This window comes from Sapajus apella, unplaced genomic scaffold, assembly GCF_009761245.1.
Source record: "Sapajus apella isolate SASKATOON/1434 unplaced genomic scaffold, GSC_monkey_1.0 scaffold42, whole genome shotgun sequence".
NCBI classification, from domain to species: domain Eukaryota; kingdom Metazoa; phylum Chordata; class Mammalia; order Primates; family Cebidae; genus Sapajus; species Sapajus apella.
Genome location: NW_022436982.1, coordinates 16,177,725 through 16,200,099, shown reverse-complemented (window position 1 = coordinate 16,200,099; position 22,375 = coordinate 16,177,725). Strand labels below are relative to the sequence as shown.

At 34.8% G+C, this 22,375-nt stretch overlaps 1 protein-coding gene across 5 annotated transcripts in view; it reads left to right on the top strand.

Moving 5' to 3' along the window:
• Positions 1–17,251, top strand: part of CNTLN (centlein) — a 337,157-nt gene extending 319,906 nt beyond the window's left edge. For all 5 annotated transcript variants that reach the window (XM_032300118.1, XM_032300117.1, XM_032300115.1 and 2 more), the window contains 2 exons: positions 381–458; positions 15,893–17,251. In XM_032300118.1, the coding sequence (XP_032156009.1) occupies positions 381–458; positions 15,893–15,994 (180 nt within the window). In that variant the 3' untranslated portion in view covers positions 15,995–17,251. The remainder of the gene's footprint in view (positions 1–380; positions 459–15,892) is intronic.
• Positions 17,252–22,375: the final 5,124 nt, after the last annotated feature.

Here is a 22,375-nt window from a genome sequence, read left to right as displayed (position 1 = left end):
AGATTTTGGGATATTAGGTTTTGTGTTATCTCAGGAGGGTCACCTATAAATGATTCTTTTATATAACTCCATCTTATTTTTCACTTTAATTGCTTTCACTCCCATATTAGCCCCTACTTTTAGCTCCACTGTGAAGGTAAAAATTAAATATTTCTGAATTACTGTGAAATATATATATATATAACTTTATCTTCCATAGTATGTATTTATAAATTAAATTTTAAAGAGCATGGATTTAAGTATTTCTAATTGAAGATGACAGACTGTTCTTTGTTGACTCTGATTCTGCTGATATTACTCTAGACTTACTCAGTATCTAATAGTATAATCAAGTTTGTATAAATTCTATTAACATCAGTGTTTTTATTTTCTTTCTTTAGGAAATTGAAAAAACAAAAATTGATGCTGAAAATGACAAGGAATGGATGTTGTACATTCAGAAACTTCTTGAAGGACAGGTATTTCATTTTACTGTTTCATATATTAAACTTCCAAATAAGAATTCTAAGCCTTACATTTTCACCAGACGTCTAACTTTTGTAAACACTTCCCTATTATTTACTTCTGTTAGGTATAGAAGTATTCCATTAGGTAGAAAGGGAAGTTAACCCTCTATTTGTACTTTTGGACTTAACAAATGAAACAAATGCCTTGGGATAGAGCCAACATGGGTCTTAGCAAATGCATTAATTAAATTATTGAGTCAACCTCTGTGCTTGCTAGACTGAAAAGGATCCATTCTCTCAGACCTCTCAGGAAAAGAGATTCTTTATTATGTGTCTTTAAAGTTAGTAGTTGATATGGACACCTGAGGAGTTCATGAGTTTCAGTGACCTTTTACTATGGACCTGTTTCCAGTCAATTCATGTTTTCCTCACAGCCAGACAGCTGTTTATTACTGTGTCTTCCCGCATTCTCTACAATATTTTCTACTGAGACCTCGAGCAGCTTGTTAGTGGGAAGTAAATATTGATTTGGCATCCTGTCAATGCAGAAAGAATGAAAAAATTTCCACCAGAGGCCCCTCAAACATTTTCCTATCGACATTTTCTGGGCCGCGTGGAAAGCTGCATAGAGGATGACAAGGCCAAGACGAGTTGAAATCCCTTAGGGGTCTATTGAGACTGCTGCTGTGACCTGTGTGATACTTTTTCTTCCCTTTCAAGTATTTTTTTAATACACATATAGTCTGTGGGGATGCGCCCCTCTTGTAAGTGATCAAGGGCAGTTTATTGGCAGGTGAGAGCCCTGCTTTTCTAGTCATAGCCAGCTTTTGTTTTGACATCACTGACAGCATGTAATTTATTCTAAAACTTTTTCATTATAGTTCTTTTGGCTCAACCTAATTGTTTATTTTTTAAATGGACTGGAATAAATAAAAGCCAAAACATATTTGTCAAAATACCTCCAAAATTGTCCTGTGATTTTTGGAAAGTCATTGTAAATGTTTCTGTTTAAAGTTTAAAATAGAAACTGATATTAAATGCAATTATTTCACATGTATATTAACAAGTATTAGTTGCTGTGCTTTTGGTGAAGTCGAGAATAAGTAAATAGTATATAAACTATTCATATTAGTATCCGTGTGATATGTTTCTGAAACATTGTCTAGAATCACTTTAATAACAATAGAAGGTTGCTTAAAGTTGTTTAAGTGTATATGTGCAGGTGCTGGACAAAGCCTTTTACACTAACTACTTGCTTTTGAGAACAGAGTCCATTTCTTAATCATGTGGTATTCCCAGAACCTAGCTCAGTGGCTGGTGCATCAATGAGTTTAGTAATTATTGTAATGAGGTTTTTTTTTTTTCAGCTTGAAAACGAAAAAATGAACTTTTTAAGGAATGTTTAAAATGTTCACTTTGTAAATAAGGCTTGTATTTATTTTAATTAGAAATTTTATCATCAATTATGACTATAAAAATAATAAATCTGTATGTGTAAAGCTTTGTTAGATTTTACAAAACCTGTACTGACACTGGACCTGGGTTTTTTTGGTGAACACATCGAGAGGTACATACACACATTCTACATTATTCTGAGTATATGCTTAGTCTGTCCAGTAAGTGTTAAAAAAAATCCTGTTGGAAATGGCATCAGACTGCTTAATACTGCAGCTTGATATAGTACCTTTTTGTGCCACTGAGCCTGGATTCTGGAATATAATTGCCAGGCAGTATTGATTTAATTGCCCAGGTTTATTTGTGGACTCCTAATTATTGACTGGAGGTAAATTTAATGGAGCAGCCTTTATGAACACTGGGAAACCGCTGCTGTTGCTGTTATACATAATGAACTGCATCATGTGCCTTTAGATCATTTTTCAAGCTAATTTTATTCCACTGTGACAGTATGATAACATTTAAAAAGTCAAAGACTTTTTATTTTTATTACTGACATAGGTGGTTTTGCTGATGTCTTTGAATTTTGTGAGAGAAAAAATAGGTACTTCATTGGCTGCACTTGAATGTCACTTTATAATTACACCCAAGAGAAAAATCTATAAAATAGAAAACATCTTTTTTTTAGCCTACTTTTCTTCCCTCTCAATCTGAGCAATTATATTTGTCCTGAATTTTAGAAAAGGTTTTCTTTGCCCACCAGTTTTTTTAGTCTGAGTTACATTCACAGGATTGTGTAGGCAAAAGTGTAAATATGTTCATTCATACATTTTGTTTAGTTTATGGCTTATAGCTCCTTGGATGTGAGCTTACATGATCTTTAGGATGTGGAATAACAAGACATTTTCTTAAAAAAGTACTAATTAGTCCAATATTGATGTTTTATTATTCAAATACTTTGATAAAATTATTGGAAAACCTATCTTTTATGTCCTCTCTGTGTATTGGGTGCTGTATGTGCTCGAATCCTGAGATTGTCAGGGTGAATCTGGCCCTGTGATTTTGTCTTTTGTTTGATTGGGCCACAGAATTGCCTTCTGTTAAAAAATATATTTTTTTCTGCTTTTGACTGATAGAATGTCATATTGATAAAATATTCACCACAAAATAAAAAGCTGTTCTTCCATGTGGCAATGTGGAACTAATAATAATATAATACCTACTCTTGCTGTTAGCCAGAGTAAATGAGAACTAAAGGTCTAAAATTTTAACTTATATATATTTGATACAGAACAAAATATATATCATTATTTCAAGTAGTTGTGATGCTGTTGGTAATTTTTGATATTTGATATTTATCTGCACCTTACGTTTGTCCCCATAGATTTCTAGTATAAGAAGAACACTGAAAAACTCTTACTAAGTCTACTTTTATCTTTCTATGGCATAGCTGCCTTTAATTTCTTTGAACATTTTTATTTGTATAAATTTCTCTTTTCACATTAATATATTTTTTAAAACATAATTTATGGCAGAGAAAAGCAAGCAAATTAATAAAGTAGGAATGGAGAAACTACCAAAATTAGTTTTTCTAAAACTAATTTTGTTTTTCTAAGACAAGTTTAGGAAATGGGAGAAAAATAGGAATAGGAAAAATAGGCTGAGACCAAATTATAAAAGCTTTTGAGCAGGGTAGGAATGTAATCAGAGTTGTGCTTTAGGAAAATGCATTAGAGCAGCATGTAGGATGGTTGGAGATAGGAGACTGGGAGCAAAAAGGTGTTCCAGGTGAGGGCCAATGAGAGTCTGGATGTGGCCTGGCCATAGAAATAGAAAGGCTGGAGACAGAGGTGATCTACATTATAATGAGTGAATAGATAGCAGTAATGAGATTAGATGAAGGAACCAAAAGATGGGTGAGATTAATATACTACAGGAGGAAAGAAAGATAATGATGCCTTTAGAGGTTTAGAGAACAAAGGAGGTAAAGCAGTTTTAGTTAAACGAAAGAAATAAAGCCAGGCATAAAATGTTATATATTGTATGATTCCATTCACACAAAATATAAAAATAGGCAAATCTATAGATAGTAGATTTGTGGTTGTCAGAGCCTGAGGGGTTACAGAGAGTGGCTGCTTACGGATATAGTTGGAGGATGATAAAAATGCTCTGGAATTACTAGTGATGGCTACACAATCTTGCAAGTATACTAAAAACCAATGATTTATACACTTTAAAATGGTGAGTTTTGCTGTGTGAATTATATCTCCACTTACACTTGATAATGGGACATATTATAAAAAGAAAAAAGATTACATTTAAAAGTAAGTTTAATAAATTACTTATTTCACATGTGCTTTCCCCCACCATTAGCAGAGATTTCTTTAAATGCATTTGAACTTGAATTCTGTCTACTGGCTGTAAGTATGAGCAAATGAGATAAATTATTTTATTTCAAGCTCAGTAGTTTCCGATAAGTTGATACATAAGGAGATGTTCGACCTTTATACTTTAATTGATCTTTCCTGCTCACGTATCCAAACAAGCAGTCAGTTTTTTAAACTTTGCCCATTAAAAAACATTTTTTATCTGTTCTGTGCATTCTGATTCCCCAAATTGAAATTATAATAAAGGTCAGTTTTAGGCCTTAATAATACCTAAAACAGTTCTTTGTACTTGTGGCTTTATAAAGGCAATGAAAATAATTAGTGGAAGTTAAACTGAGCCTATGCTTTGGAATTCATTTAAGAAAACATACATGAGTACCTTCTACATGCCAGATATTATTTCAGGTTTGGAGAATATAGCAGTGAACAAAAGAGATAAAAATTCAATACTCTTATAGAGTTTACACTTTGGGGATGGAGGACAATAAATAGTTAAAATGTATAAACTATGAAATTTACTAGGCAGTTAACTTGAGAATTATGGATATATTAAAATGTGTATATATGTATAAAACAAATAATACACAATTATAACCAGAGTGTGAGTCTCTATAAAAACCCTTAGACATGAATGGCTAGAAAATGTGTTCTTGGTTTTGTGGTGTGTTGCTTTATTCTTTGTTATTTGCTAACCCTTTTTTAGGTTTCATTTTGTCCATTTTAGTCCACTTTGTATAGATCATTTTCTTCTATTGGAACTATATCAAAAATTCTATCTTTTTGCCTTCACTTTTCGAGAATTTAAAGTGCAAACTGATCAGTGGCTTTTCTTTACCTTTAAGTATCCCTGTTCCTATTCATTGCATCAGAATTTGCAAATGCTGAAATTTAAAATGACTAAGTTTCCCCAGTGTCCTCTCTGCAAAATATGCTTACCTTCTATAGAATGCCTTGCAGTGTGGCAGTGGGAAGGGTTTTATAAATCTCCCTGGCTTTTGCAAATAGAATATACTACTAGCCTGAAGGTTAACTGAAAGTTTCTCCTTGCAACTCTGAAGACATTTACTCTGTGGTTACTTCCTATGTTACACTTGTAACAAATGCATTCACAAACTGATATACTCACACACTCACTCTGTCTCATGCTTGTAAGCCTACACACTAAGTAACCCACACAGAATTATTCCTCACATTTAGATGAAGTAGGAAGAGTTTAAAATTCTCCACTCACAGCTTTGCTGTTTTTTTAATTTAACAATGTAAGACTACTTTCATATCACCAGAATGTGATTAAAGTTAAAGGGACCCTTTTAATAAAATAACTAAATTTAATTTGAACCTACAAAGAAACTCCTTTTTGTTTTTTTCATTTTATTGTTTTCTTCATGTAGTTTTATCTCCTGTAATATATATTCTTTTGCTGTAAGAAAACAAAGAAGTTTATAACTAGTATTCTAAAATTAACTCTCAACCAAATATAAAAAGATTTCTGCCTGGAAGTTCTTTGTTAACAGCTAATTCATTTTCTATATATATTTGAAGTTAGTAATACTATTTATTCAACGAACTATTATTGAGTGCTGATAGTATGTATAAGTGCTAGTCAGCATGGGAAACAAATGGGACAGTTCAGGCCTTTAAAAGGCTTAAACTCTAAAGTAGGAAAAATTAAGTGTTAATGAGGTTGGGGAGACAATTGTGCACTTGTAGGTTGCTAATGATAATGTAAGAGGGCGCCGATATTGTGGAAAATGCTATGGCGGTTCCTCCACACATTAAGCATGGAGTTACCATATTATCCAGTAAGTCTGCTTCTGGGTGTATCTCCAAAAGAATTGAAAACAGGAACTCAAACAGATATTTGTATACCAATGTGCATAACAGTGTTGTTCACAATAGCCAAAAGACGGAAATGATCCAAATACTCATTGATGAATGAATGGACAAACAAAATGTGGTTTATGCATACAATTTATTATTCAGCCTTAAAAAGGCATGATGTACCGATACATGCTACAATATGGATGAACCCTGAAGACATATGCTAAGTGGAATAAATCAGACACAAAAGGACAAATACTCTGATTCCACTTATTTGAGGTACCTAGATTAATCAAGTTCATAGAGACAGAAAGTAGAATGGTGGTTGTCAAGGGCTGGTGGAACAAGGGGAATGGGGAGTTATTGTTTAATATATGTGAAATTTCAGTTTAGAAAGATGAAAAAGTTCTGGAGATAGAGGTGGTGTTGGTTAGACAACAACATGAATGTAATTAATGCCACTGAGTAAGTGACTTAAAATGATTAAAATGATAAAATGTTTGTCATGTCTTTAACATGAAACAATTTTTAAAGAAATCTAAAGTAGGATTTATAGTCAGTATATGTGGGGACACAGGTAATATTCATTTCCATTATGATTTAATTGGTTTAAATTACAGAGGGTAACCTTATTATTTCCAAAACATTAGGAAGCTCTTATTAATATAAGAGGCAAATTAGTGTAGTCAAATGTAGTATGGGATAGTTCTGCCTTCTGGATAGACAGATTCCTTGAGAGCACAGTGAGTAATCTTTTATCTCCTATGCCTTGCTATAGGAAAACAAAAAGTCAGTAAATTGCGCCCTAAAAATATGGATTTCCCAGAGGACCAGTAAAATCACCCCTATTCTTGCACCTTGAAAAGCCCATCCTGTGTCACCCCATTCTGTTTTTTGTAACTTTCAAGGGATATTAGCAAGAACATTTTTCATCTAGATTTAGAACTAGATTTTTCCATGGCTGCAGAAAATAGAGCAAGATATATGAAGCACAATGAGTGATAAAATCAAAACCCCATGCTTAAAATGTTTGCATTATGAAATATCTAAGCCAACCACTCTTCCAGAGCATGAGCTCTGCCTTGTGGAATAATAGGAAACTCTGTAACTGCCAGAGAAATCCAAGCTTAGCATCACGTGCCTGAGATTCATTCAGTTTCTCCTTATATTGACCAGAACTCTCTCCACACAGTCAACTTACAATGGCTTATAGTCAGAAGACCTGGGGTTGTGTTCTGTCTCATGCTAGCATGTGAAGCAGTTAGCTCAAGGCAAGTAACTAAAGCCTCTTTAACTCCATATAAGATAGAAAAATACCACCTGACAGACTTGGAATGATAAAATAATGCATGCCAAAATGAATTATCCCTTGTAAAAGTGTTTTGCCACCCTTAAAAAGGATAGTAACAATTTGAGGCCTATGGAAAATAGCTAAAACTTAGTATGCTAGTGATTTCTTATGTTTTAATTATTTTTAATTTATTTTAAAAGCATATCTTTTTGCCAGATTTGCTACTAGTCTCCCAAAAGATGCCTAGCCCCTTGCCTACTATATAGTAAATACGCTCATGCACATTTTGGCCAATGACAGACTGCACTAGACAATGGGTGGTCTGGTAAGATTATAATGAAGCTGAAAAATTCTTTTTTTTTAACCTTTTATTTTAAGTTCAGGAGTACATGTGTAGGTTGTTATATAGGTAAACTAATGTTATGGAGGTTTGCTCTAAAGATTATTTCGTCACCCAGGTACTAAGCCTAGTACCCAATAGTTATTTTTTATGATCCTCTCCCTCCTCCCATCCTCTGCCCTCCAGTAGGCTCCAGGGTGTGTTGTTCCCCTCTACGTATCCATGTGTTCTCATCACTTAGCTCCCACTTATAAGTGATGTTTTCTGTTCTTGCGTTAGTTTGCTAAGGAAATAATGGAGCTGAAAAATTCTTATCACCAAGTGACATGGTAACCATCCTAAGGTTGTAGCACAACACATTACTCTTATTTGTGGTGATACTGGTGTAAACAAATCTGCTGTGCTGCCACTCATAGAAAAGTATAGCATATACAATCATGTACCACACATAATACTTGATAATAAATGTCTATGTTACTAGTTTATGTATTTACTATGCCATACTTTTTTTTTTTGTCACTGAGTCTCACTCTGTCTCCCAGGCTGGAGTGCAGTGGTGCAGTCTTGGCTTACTGAAACCTCTGCCTGCCAGGCACAAACAATTCTCCTGCCTCAGCCTCCTGAGTAGCAGGAGCTACAGGCGCGCACCACCATGCCCAGCTAATTTTTTTTTTAATTAATTTTTGGAGAGATTGGGTTTCTCCTTGTTGCCCAGGCTGGTCTCCAACTCCTGAGCTCAGGTGATCTGCCTGTCTTGGCCTCCCAAAGTGCTGGGATTACAGGTGTGAGCCACTGCACCCAGCCTACTATGCCATGCATTTTGTCATTGTTTTAGAGTATACTCTTCTACTTATTTTTTTTAAAAGTTAACTGTAAAACAGCCTAAGGCCGGTCTTTCAGAAGGTATTCCAGAAGAAGGCATTGCTAACAGAGGAGGTGTCAGCTCCATGTGAGTTATTGCCCCTGAAGACCTTCCAATGGAAGAAGATGTGGAGGTGGAAGACAGTGATAGTGATGACCCTAACCCTATGTAGGCCCAGGCTAATATGTATATTTTGTGTCTTATTTTTTAATTAAAATGTTAAAAAATTAAAAATAGAAAAAGCTTACAGAATAAGGATATAAAAATATTTTTTACAGCTGTGCAGTATGTTTGTGTTTTAAGCTAGGTGTACTTACAAAAGAGTCAAAAATTAAATTTTACAAAGTAAAGTTACAGTAAGCTAAGGTTAATTTATTACCGAAGGAAGAAAAAGCTTTCTTAAATACATTTAGTGTAGCCTAAGTATACAGTGTTTATAATATCTACAGTAGTATACAGTAATGTCCTAGGCCTTCACATTTAATCACCACTCACTCACTGACTCGCCCAGAGCAACTTTCATTCCCATAGGCTCCATTTGTGGTGAGGGGCCTGTTCAGGGGTATCATTTCAAAAAATCTTTTATATCATATTTTTACTCTACCTTTCCTACATTTAGATACACAAATTACATTTGCCTACAGCATTCAGTGCAGTAACATGCAGTAACAGGTTTATAGCCTATGAGCAATAAGCATAGAATGTTGCCTAGGTGTGTAGCAGGCCGTACCATCTAGGTTTGCACAATGACAAAATTGCCTAACAATGTATTTCTCAAAGTGCATCCCTATTGCTAAGTGATACATAATTGTATTTGTTGAGTGCTTTCAATGAGGGGGTATAAATCACTATCCACATTCGTCCAGATTCTGGGGTGACATATTTAAGTCAACATTCAGTGACACAGTGATAAACAAAAGACTGAATAATTCAGTTCTCTTTTGGATCTTTCCCAATCCCTTTATTTTTCCTACCTGGCAGTTAAGTGTTCTCTTAGTCATTTCAGGCTGCTATCACAGAACACCATAGACTGGGTGGCTTAAGCAAGAAACATTTATTTTTCACAGTTTTGGGGTCTGGGAAGTCCAAGTTCAGGAATTGGCCATAGGAGCATTCTTCCTCTTTTGTAGATCATGGTCTTCTCATTGTATTCTCACATAGCAGAGAGAGCAAGCTCTCCTATCTCTTTTTATAAGGGCACTAATCCCATTCAGGAGGCTTCCATCCTCATGACCTAATTACCTCCCAAAACCCTTACCTCTTAATATCATCACTTTGGGGTTTAAAATTTTAACATACAAATTTTGAGGAAACATAAGCATTTAGTTAATAACAAGAGTCTACCTGCTAAATACTTTTTATGTCAGTTAAGCTTTCTTTTCCGGAACTCAGAGTTTGTATCCATGTGATAAACACTGGTATTCATACCTAGTGCTATAGAGCCCCCAAATTATTTCTTTAACGTCTACATAAAAAGGGACTCCTTGTTACAGCGGACTGTAGACTCTTAAAAGTGTTCTTTCTAGCATGTATATCTCACCTAGTCATGAAGGAGCATACAAGGAATGGACATATCCCCCTAAAGTATATATACTACACAGTTCCTGACATTTAAGAAGAAAGTGAGTCATATTAGGATAGTCTGAATACCAGTATTAAGATGTATTTGTCATTATGTGTGCTGGCTTTGTGAGAAGACAACTAGGATTCCAAAAAGGTCTTGCAGGTGGTTGGAGAAGGTGGGATAAAGTAGTAATGTGTCAGGCTCTGTGTAAGACCAGTGTTCACAAAGTTCATGTCCATACTGATGTCCAAGGAAGTTTAGGGAATTCAGTTCCTTTTTGTGCTGGTATCATTGCCCAAAGTGTTGTCTTAAAGGTGAGGGCACAGCAGTAGTCTGATCTATGAGAATACTGGTCATCAGTTAGGGAAAAGTGACTTGATAGGAGTGGAAAATGAGGGAAAGGAGAAACTCCCAGCTGCTGAGGAACCAGTGGCAAGAGGTTAGCCCTATCTAGGCAAGTTTTGGGGATGAGAATTATAGTGTCCCTCAGGAACCGGACAAGAAGACTAATCACAGCCTAGAGGTGCTTCTGGGTTTGAGAAGTCTACAGCTAACTTAAATTTCTCCATTTCTCTTCTGTCTTATATAACTTACCATAGCCCTAAAGAACTGGCTGGCAGTTGATTTTACTAAATCCTGAAATATCTTACCAGGTGTCTCTGCAACCCCAAGGACTTTATAAATAGAATAGATCACCCATTTGTTTTAAGTGTTATGGAAGCACTCCTTGAGGCAAAAGAACAAAAGAAATAATTAATTATTTCAATTCTTTATTCTTCATTCTGTCTTACAACTTCTAGAGTAAGGTTCAAAATTGAAGAGAAAACAAATTGTAGCCTTCAACAGAGTTATGAAAGCAGCAGGTACAGCCTTCTCTGTGTCCAGTTTTAGCATAGCTCCAAGAGTTTTTATATCTACAAGGATATGCAGCAGAAATAGAAACATTTGGGAGATGTAACTCAAAATTGAGTGCCAAATTTAAATTACAAATAAATTGTTCCTTCTAAAAGCATTCTTGATTGTTTTAACAAGTTCAGCCTTTACAAGATAATAGAGTGGATGCTGACCACTCAGATATGTGTGTGTGCTTGTATGTATATAAATAAATGCATATACCAAATGTTGAACCTTTAATTTTTAAATAAACTACATTATCCTTTCTTATTAAAGTCTCAAAGTCTCATTAGTTCAGATCATTTTTTAAGAGCAGATATAATTCATAAAATTGTATATTCTTCACTTTGGATATGACTAGATAAAAGTCAAATTTTATTTTATAAGCAATATCTTTTTGGTTACAGTCTTCAAACAGAAAACAAGAATAAAAATGGCCAAATGGTTAATTTTATCCTTTATACTTAAAAGTTATCCTTAGTTCCATTTTTTCTTTCAATACAAAAGAATTTTAATTTTATATTAAGAGCATATTTGCATTAATGCTGATGTAATAAGTTATTTATATGTTTTGCAATCATGGACTTTAAGCTTTGCTATTTTTCTAAGATAGTTTTGAAACATCTGCAGTCATCATTTATATCATTTATATCTCACCTCTAAAGAAAGCCACAATTTATAAGTGTGAGTAATAAATTTAATATTGTGACAGTTGCATATCAGTTCCTAAAGGTAAACATCTGTAAGTGTTTATATGTCAGAGAAGCTGAAAACCTGTGTGAAATCAGGGGAAATCCCTCCAGTAATAGAAATCACTCTTTGTAACAGGAACAGCCAGAATGACTAGGAAGATCTGCCTTAAGACTACCTGTAGACCAAGCCAAACTTAGTTGTCAGATATCCCTGTTAAATTTCTATGCCAAGAAGTTTCACGCTATATGAAATCTTTCCCTGTCCATTTTCCTCTTTATGCTGAAGAGTTCAAGCATGCATAACTGCACTGATATGCCTAGGAGTATCATCTCTCCTTTTTTATCCACGAGAGAAAAAGAAATCATGCAGACTTTCTAGACTTTGTAATCCCTGGCAAATACCATCTGAGATGAAGCCCACAACAGCATAATTGTTGGGTTTGTTGTTTCAGATGTATTTGATAGGGAGCAAGAGGATCTTTGCTGTGGTCAGTCAGATTGCCACCTCTATCCAACTCTAAAATCCTATTAGTAAAAGGTCAGCTGTGCCTTTCTGTACCTCAGAGATTTCTAAGGGAGACTTAGCCCCTTCCAGAATGCATAAAGGATAATATAATTAACTATAAACTCCTTGTATGAAATAAATATCCATTTAATCTGGACTTCAAAGTAGAAGAAGGCTTGGGTCTCTTGTTCTTAGTTTTTTAAAAACATTTTGCACTTAAAAAATATGGCAAACAAAAAAGCAGACTATGTGAATTTTTAATGTGCTTTCCAAGGTATGCCATATTTTAAGTACAGTTTCAGTCCTAACTCTAACCAACCTGGGGCTATATGCTGAGAATTGATGTTCATGTGGTACTGTAAGATTTTGAAGAGCTTTCTTGAATCACTGAAGATTAAATTATGTTCCATCTAACTTTCCGGTTAACTATAATTTATGATGTTTAAGAATTAGTATGATATAAGTAATAACTCTCAATTAACCAAAATAGCCAGTTAACTTGAAAATTCCACTTGTAACCATTTTTACAAACAAAATATTTTGGTAATTCATTCTAGACTAAGCAGAATTGTTTTGTGTACAATCCATGAAAAAGTTTGCTAAATAAATGAATAGTATAAACTTATTAAAACCAGAGTTGTTAGTGCATTCATTATCTGAATGCATATTGAGTCTGTCCCATAAAGCAAGAACTATTTGTAAAGCAGGAAGGACAGATACTTAAATTTTTTTAGTTGACAGTTACTTTAATTGTGTTCATTTGAAAATAGTAAGTATGTTTTACAAAATGTTTTGTAGTTCTGACTTTTTCTTTCTCTAAATTTGTTTCAATTATTAACTATTTTATTATGTTTTCTGTTGTAAAATTACCTTAATTATGACTGAGCCTTATGTATTTAAAAAGTAATTTTTGAAACACCTCTTTGAAAGCTGAATTTACAGTTAGCAATAATCCAGAAGGTGTAAACCGCAAGTAGAGTGAGCACTGGATTTAGAGGAAAATATTGTCAATTGGTTCATAAAAAGGGAAAATGGAAAAATTAAATTAAAATAAAAATTTTAGATCTCACACTAACTTGTAAGATATATGAACTTTTGTCTAAAATTATATAATGACAAATACTATGTTTCTTCTAATCCATTATAGACAAATAGGTTCCTTGCAAGGGCAGTAGATGTACACATACTATGCACTTTGATTTAAGCATTGTACTGCTTTTGGAAATACAAAATGTGTTAGCCTCTATACAAAGCTTAAAGGAAACTTACAATCCAGTAAAACATGGTTGGCACACAGTTGTGTTTAACTTTGAGGCTTTTCGTTTTATTGGGAACCAGAGCAAGAGAATAAAGGGAGTTGGTAGTAAATTAGTAAATGGACCTCCTGTTCCATTTTGGAGGCTTTCTGGAAGAGTTCTTTGAGCTTGACTCTTTAAAGGTAATATCTATGTTGAAAATTGTTCAGATCACAAGATAATAAGAGTATATTTAGATTTAAACTTGAAAATGAAATTTGCAAACAAGATAACTAATGCCAACACATTCTGGTCTGGTGAGAGGTCTATGATATTATTACATAGGAAATTATATAACCAGTATGTTCTCCAAACTATGTTTCATGGACCACTAATTCAGCCTGATAAATAGACCATGAGAAAAGGATGGACAAATGAATTTAGAAATAGAATATGATATTGCCGTCTTGGAGAAACACAGTGCCTGTTAGCCTCTTAAAGACTCTTAAGAGGTCCTGAACTAAAGGAAGTATTTAGAAGTTTGGTGTGCATCCCAAGTTTATTTGATTAGAGAACAATTTTAGAAAATGAAACACTCACTTCTGCTTTGTTTCTACGAGTAAGGGATGGGAAATTACTCCCTTCTTTTGTCTTCCTTTTAGATAGGAATGCATGTGGTACTAAGTGACATCATTTAAATAAAAATTGCCCAGTAGTTTTGTCATTATTTGGTGCATTTCTTTCACAGCTAATATTAATGCTCTCATTTATTTGCAAAACTGACATCTTTGTCAAATGTAACTCTTTTTCACATCCAAAAAGAGCAATTTGTCAAAATCAAAATGTACTACTTTTATCATTATCCTTCAGAAGAGAGCTGATCATATTTTTTTTTCTTATTTCTAAGATGCTTTTCCCACTTCTTCACATTCCTGAAAGTGGGATGCATATGCAATAAGTGTATGTTTGATGTGGTAGATTTTTCCCCCTAGAAAAGCTATTTCAAAGTCAATGTATATATCTTCTGTTCATCTGTATCTTAAAACTGAAGAAATGTGCTCTTTTGGTATCTTACACTTTCCTCAATAGTAAGTTTCACGTCAGACAAATATGTGAAGTGTTTCTGTGGAAGAGACACAGAAACTCCTGTGTTTCTGAGGAAGACACACAGACTCAGGCTACGTTAAGGAGAAGGTGGATTACTATAAAGATAAGAAGGGACTTAAACTAGAATGTTCTTTGGTCTGAGGCAGTTCTCTGGATCAGCTGTGGTCTCTCTTTCTCCTTCATGGCTGATGTGGTCTATTTGTTTGTGCCTGTCTGCTCTTTAAATTCTACTACTACAGCCCATCTTTTCTCTTGTCACCTGTCCAAATTTAGGAAAGAGCCATTCTGATTGGTCTAACTAACTATAGAAACCTTAGCGGAGCATAGCTGAGCACCTAGACAAAGGCCATGAGGCCACCCTGAGTCAGATGCTGACAGTGATGCTGTCAGTGGTCACCCTAGCACAAAAATGGGCCTGATGCTACTTCCCTGTAGGGAAGGGGGCTGGGCATGCTAATCATTCCCATTGACATATTCAAGGAAACAAGTAGTTTATCCCTGGTTGATCTAAAGGACAAGTCCACGAAATGACTTAACAAACTTCTTAATTATGACAGACCTCTTATGTGAGGCTAGGTAGCTGAGAATAAGGATAAAAGAAAGTTTCTAGGATTCAGAAGTAACTGGGGCTGCATTTCAGGTTGTCTTTTACTTACCACCTATAACTGTAGAACTGTACTGGATGAGTTGGAGTTCTATAGGCAACTTAGTGAAGCAGAGGGAACAATAAAACTTGACCAGAAAAGTTATATAAATTATGAAATTTAAAAATGTAGTCTACATTTCATAAACTCAGCAGTTTGCAACATGTGTATTACACTTTGATATGCCAAACAACTTTTCTATAACAACTTAATCAATGGGTATACTTTTGCCATTTTTTTCCTCTGAAGTTTTTACTCTACAACTCTTGAGATGTTCGGCTCTAACACAGACATGTGGATTGATGGTTCTCTGTCATTCTTTTATGAGTGATGAACATACAGTACTGCTTCTGTGGGCCTGTGTGCCCTAGAGATGACTGTAACCTGCTATTGATCAGCTGATTGAAGATAAATGGCTTAGCTGCTTGTATTGCAGATTACATCATTAACATGGTCAGTAAACCATGAATTGTTCAATAAGGCGTTTATCTTTTTTCATTTTACTTCTGCTCTTTTATCATTTTTATTAGGAAAGATAAAATTACCCACACTAACCAGCAAGATCAGTAGAAAAGCGATCCAGTAGGGTACCATTATGGCTGCAAAGTTGCAGACATCTGACTTCTAATGGTTTAATGATATTTAGTATATGTTTTTGAACTGAAGAAAATATAGAGTTTTAATAATCGTTTTTGTGTTTCTTTTACAGCTTCCTTTTGCCTCATATTTGCTAGAAGCAGTACTGGAAAAACTAAATGAAAAAAAGAAACTAGTTGAAGGATATTTTACAATTATGAAAGATATTAGATGATATTAAAATGGAGAGCTTTATTACAAATGTGAAAACTTTTTATATGGTGTGCTTGGAATATATGCATTGCAATTCTGATACAATAATCTGCTCCAACTATCAATAGTCAGGTTCAATACCAAAACAGGAAGTCTCTGAAACTAATTAATTGCTGAACAAGTGAAACTAATTAAGTGCATAGCCATTTAAAAGGAAATAGTGTAGCATTTGATTGTTGAATACAAATATTGCCACAAATCAATGCAAACTTAAAAATGATTTTCCTTCTAGTGCAGTAAAAGAAACTGAACAGGCTTGGCACAAACAAATTAGTCTGAGCATAAGAAGAAAAAGTATCAACTAAGGATTTAGTGTTTTAAGTTTCATAGAGAAACTAGATTTTTTACATAAAACTGCTATAGATGGCCTTAAGTGGTCCAGGGAACAACAGATTTGTATTGTGAGCAAATATGAAATGAAGCATCATAACTTGAGCATTTATTGAAATAAATTGTGTGGTCCAATTGAATCTATTCTTATTGATGTGCTGGTTTATGTAGGAGATACTGTTTATTTCTGTAACTATTTGGCAAAAATAAAAACATTTTCTTCTTCTCTTTCTTAAATTCACAATACCATACTTTGTGTAGTCATATAAATTCGCAGGGGACCACAAACCCAGTGTATAAAATTAGGCTATACTTAACAGAACTCCTAGTGTGGTCAACTAATTAAAGTTACATTCTTAACCATGATTTCCGAACATTCCCGCCTCATTTCACCTCTTCCCTGTGTTCCTGCCATACCCTTTTTGGTTCCTCTAATTCACCAAACTGGTGCCTGCCTCCCACATTTGCTCTTCATCTTCTCTCTTTCTAGAATACTCTGCATTCACCTTTCATCATGGCTGGCTCCTTGTCATTATTCGGGTCCACCTTTCCCAGTCCCTCAGAGACACAGTCTCTGACCAGCTTACTATTTTATTTCCTCATAGTACAAAATTACCTATGTATCTGTTCGTGTATTTGTTTTCTTGTTTATTTTCTTCTTCTCCCCCTTTAGTATATAGGTCCACGAGATTAAGGCAGAGGTTGGCAGATTATAGCCTGCAGGGCGAATCTGACCTGCCACCTGTTTTGTAAGGCTCACAAGCTAAGAATGTTTTTTTTGCCATTAAATGATTTTAAAAATCAAAAAGGAGAATAATATTTTGTAGCGTGTACAAATTATATAAAATTCAGATTTTGGTGTCTGTCAATAAAGTTTTGTTGGAACACAGTGGTGCTCATTCATTTCTTTATTGTTATGGCTGCCTTCACACGTTAGTGTAGTTGAGTAGTTACGGAAGAGACTGTGCTGCTCTAATAACTTTGCACTACTGCTTGGAATACTACAAATCACAATGACAGAGTTGCAACTTGACAGAATTTTAAGTGACACAAATACTGCCTTACTGCTAAAAAAAAAAAAAAAAAAAAAACAACCAGTACACTCTTTTCATGTCAAAACAAGGAAGAAACAAATGACCATCAAATGTCACACACTTAAGGCACAATGAAGTGTGGATTTTGATAGATGGTAAAAAAAAAAAAAAAAAAGTGTTTATTATGTGACTACACTATATGCCAAAAGAATAAAAACATTACCATACTAAGCATTCATCACAGTGTTCCCAACTCACAGGAAAGAAAGAGCAATAAAAATGTACAAAACTTAAAATGTAACACCTCATTACAGCAGAATTTTGTTACAAAGATAAAAATGAGACTGTACAGTATGACCTTGATACCAAGACTAAACAAAGACAATGCAAAAAAAGAAAATGTGATAGACTGAAAAATGGCTCCTGAAGATGTTCACTCCTTAATTCCTGAAACCTGTGAATGTGTTACTCTATATGTCAAAAGGAAATCTGCAAATCCGATTAAGTCAGGATCTTGAGTGGGAAGATTATCTCGGATTACCGACGTGAACCTGATGAAACCGCAAGTTTTCTTTTGAGAGGGAGGTAGGCAAAGTCAGAGAAAGAAAGAAAGAGTAATGCTACCAAGAGAAGCAGAAAAAGAAATTTGAAGATGCTACACTACTTGCTTAAAATATGGAGGAAAGGGCCATGAACCAAAGAATGTGGATGGCCTTTGGAGACCAAAAAAGGCAAAGAAACAGATTCTTCTAGAGCTTTGGGAAGAACTGTCAGCACATTGACTTTAGCCAGTGAAACGGATTTTGGGCATCTAGAATTGTAAGATAATAAATTTTATCTATTTTAAGCCAGTAAGCTTGTGGTACTTTGTGACTCCAGCAATAGAAAACAAACAAAATTTGCCAAAAATCTGTTTAGAATTTTTACATCTATGTTCATGAGGGATATTGGTCAAAAGATACAAGATCAAGCCTGGTTCAATATTCAAAAATCAGTGTAAACCACCATATTAACAGGCAAAAAATACCAAGCAATCATAAAATTTAATATAGAAAAAGCATGTAACAAAAGTTGGCATTCATTTATTTTAAAAAAAGACTCAGAAAACTAGAAATAGGAACTTCTCAATTTGATAAGACCATCCCTAAAAAGCCTATAGCTAACATTGTACATAATGATGAGAACCAAACACTTCCCCCTATGACCAGGAACAAGGTGAGGATTTCAACTCTCACCACTCTCACTGAACATAACATGGGAAATCTAACTAACCTACGATGGCAAGAAAAGGAAATAAAAGGCATCCAGATTGGAAAGGAAAAAAAAGTTTATAAAATTAATGAGTTCAGCAAGATCTCCAGATACAAAATTAACATAGAAAAAAACATTATATTTCTATACACTAGTAAACTAGTAAAAAAGGGTGGAAACTGAAATTGAAAATAACAGCACAATTTACGATTTCCCAAAACCAGAAATACTTAGGTATAAAACCTGACAAAACATGTAATACTTGTATATGAAAACTACAAAACACTGATGAAATAAATAAAAAAGAGCTAATAAATTAGGAGACAGTGAGAACATGGGTTAGGTTACTTACATTAAAGATGCCAGCTGTCTCCAAATTTATATAGAGATTTAACACAATTCCCATCAACATCACAGCAAGAGATTTAGGAAATAAAGAACATTTTTCTAAAATGTATATGGGAACTCAGAGAAACTAGAATAGCAAAAATCACCCTAAGAAGCATAACAGTGGGAGGCATCACTTTACCCAGTTTCAAGATGGATTATATAGCTACAATAATCAGGAGTGTGTGGTGCTGGCAGGCAGAGGGTGAGACAAATAAATCAATGGAACAGAAAAGAAAACCAAGAAATACACCTAAGCAAATATGCCCAACTGATTTGAGACAAAGGTTCAAAAGCAATTCAATAGAAGGGTAATCGAGTTTTTGACAAAGGGTCCTAAAGTGGTTGGGCATCCTGGGTTAAAAAAACAAAACAAAACAAAACAAAAAATTGACCTAAACCTCACACACCACACATTCAGACATAAATTAAAATGGGTCAACATTTAAATGTAAAATGTAGAATATAACATAGAGAAAATCAGGACCTCAGACTTGCTGAAGAATTTCTAGCTGTGACACCAGAAGCATGATGCAAAAAAGAAAAATTGGTAAGTTTTATTTCATCAAAATTAAGAGCTTTTGCCCTGGGAATAGACAAGCTGCAGACTGGTGGAAAATATTTGCAAATCACATATCTGATGGAGGAGTCATATCAAACAGTTCTCAACACTCAACAGTGAACTCAACAACAACAACAACATCCTCCGTAAGTAACATTTACATCCTGGGAGATTATGAAATAAGCTTGGGGCTATGGCTGCTATAAGTGAAAGCTGTCATGTTTATGTGTGTTTCAGAATATGAGACAGCAGAAAGAGTGAATTTCACTCTTCAGCACTAGTCCTTAGTCATATATTGAAAGCTTTGCCTATTTTAATTTCTCCTTCAAATTATGCAGGATTCTTCCCAGTAGGACAAATGACCTTTGCATTTAGGGGGTTGAAAGTGAAAATTATTATAATGAATTTGTAGCCATAATGAGAAAAGCTTACTTAATGCTTCCAAATAACTGTAAAACCAAACAAAATGTATCAGAAAACATTTTGAGAGAGCCCTTTATTGGCCTGTGTTCTGAAGGGGTTATGAGATTTTTGGGCAAAAGAGTTGCTATTTTTTTGTCTTTTAAAAATTTTTGACTGGGCATGGTGGCTCATGCCTGTAATCCCAGCACTTTGGGAGGCCGAGGCAGGTGGATCACCTGAGGTCAGGAGTTCGAGATCAGGCTGGCCAACATGGTGAAACCCTGTCTCTACTGAAAATATGAAAATTAGCCGGGTATGGGGGTTGGTGCCTGTAATCCCAGCTACTCAGGAATGAGGCAGGAGAATTGCTGGAATCAGAAGGCAGAGGTTACAGTGAGCCGAGATAGAGCCACTGTACTGCAGCCTGGGTGGCAAGAGAGAGACTCTGTCTCAAAAGAAAAAAAAATTTAATTAATACATAAAAATTTTACATAAGTAAGTGTGGGGTAAAATGGAATGTTGCAATGCATGTGTACATGGTTAATTATTAAATCAGGGTAATTATATCTGTCATCTCAAACATGCATTACTTGGTTGTAGTAAGAACATTCAAAATCCTATCTTTATTTTATTTTATTTTAGATTCAGTGGATACGTTTGTTTTGCTAAATGAATACATTGCATGATTCTGAGCTTTGAGTTTCTAATCTGATCACCCAAGTATTGAATGTAGTACCGGATATGTAATTTTTCAACCCTTTCCCCCTATGTTTCCCCACTTTTGGAATCCCCAGTGCTTATTGTTTCCATCTTAGTGTTTGTGTATACTCAATATTTATCTCTCCCTTTTAAATGAGAACCTGAGATATTTTGTTTTCTGTTTCTGTATTAATTTGCTTAGGACAATGACTTCCAGCTCTATTCCTACTGTTGCAAAGGATACGTTTTTGTTCTTTTTTATGGCTGCATAGTATTCCATCGTGTATATATTTACCACATTTTCTTTATCCAGTCTACCATTGATAGGCACCTGCGTTCTATGTCTTTGCTATCGTGAAGAATGCTGCAGTGAACATACAAATGCAGGTATCAGTAGAATGATTTACTTTCCTTTGCGTATATACCTACTAATTGGGTTGCTGGGTCAAATAGTAATTCTGTTCTTAGTTTGAAGAGTTGCTATTTTTAATTCCTACGTTCCAATCACATAACTGACTTTGGTATTAACACAAATTTATATGAGTGGCTTAATATAGTGGGATAAAAATGACTTTTTTTGTTGTCTGTGATAGGAAAGCTTTCCTCAAAAAGATGATTTTTTTAAAGGCTCTTAATTTACCTTTTAATTTTTAAATACACAAAGACATATTAATTTTTTTTCTGCTCACTGAGGAATGGTAGACATTACAAATGCTTTCTCACTTAGTTTAATCCTCAGTTTCCTTTTTTTTCAACACACAGTCTAAAAAACCACAGTTTTGACATCAGCTCATTCCAACACTTTTGCCACATTCAACTTTCCTTTCACCTAGGAAATGATCATTAATGATAATTTAAAAGAAGGTGGTACCCACCTGCCTTCTGTACACTGATATTTTGTGACTGAGAAAATGTCATTCTTTGTTAATGCTGACCCTAGCACGGAGGCTTCAGTCACTCAGAGAGAAGTATTAGAGACATCTCTGGGTTCGTGCCCCACCCTGTAGGTCAGAATCTGGAAAAATATATCTTTAACCTACCTGAACCTACTTAAAGCACTAGGAGCATATACTGGGTGTAGATTTAATAAAGAGAAAGTGAAAGATATAAATGAAGTTTCATTTTTCTACCACATCTTATCTCAAGCTACTGCTATTTAACTAGAGGTGGCAGAAAAATCTTCCAGTCCTTTTGATGTTTTTCTGGCTTGGGTTCTAGTTCTTTGGCATTTAATCCTCATTATGTTCTCTATTCTAAAATATCTGATTGTATCTTCCCTATCCTAGAACTGTTTTAGCATACACTCCTTCCTGTTCCTCCTTAGTGCACCAATCATGACACTCTCCTCACGAATTCAGTGATGGACTCAAGCCAGAAAAAGAAAGGCATAGTCAAGACATTTTTATTTTTATCTTATTTTATTTTATTTTGAGACACAGTCTCACTGTGTCGCCCAGGCTGGAGTGCAGTGGCACAATCTCAGCTCACTGCAACCTCTGCCTCCCAGGTTCAATTAATTTTCCTGCCTCAGCCTCCCGAGTACCTGGGACTACAGGCACCCGCCACCACACCCGGCTAAGTTTTGAATTTTTAGTAGAGACAGGTTTTCACCTTGTTGATCAGGTTGGTCTAGAACTCCTGACCTCAGGTGATCCACCTGCCTCATCTTCCCAAAGTT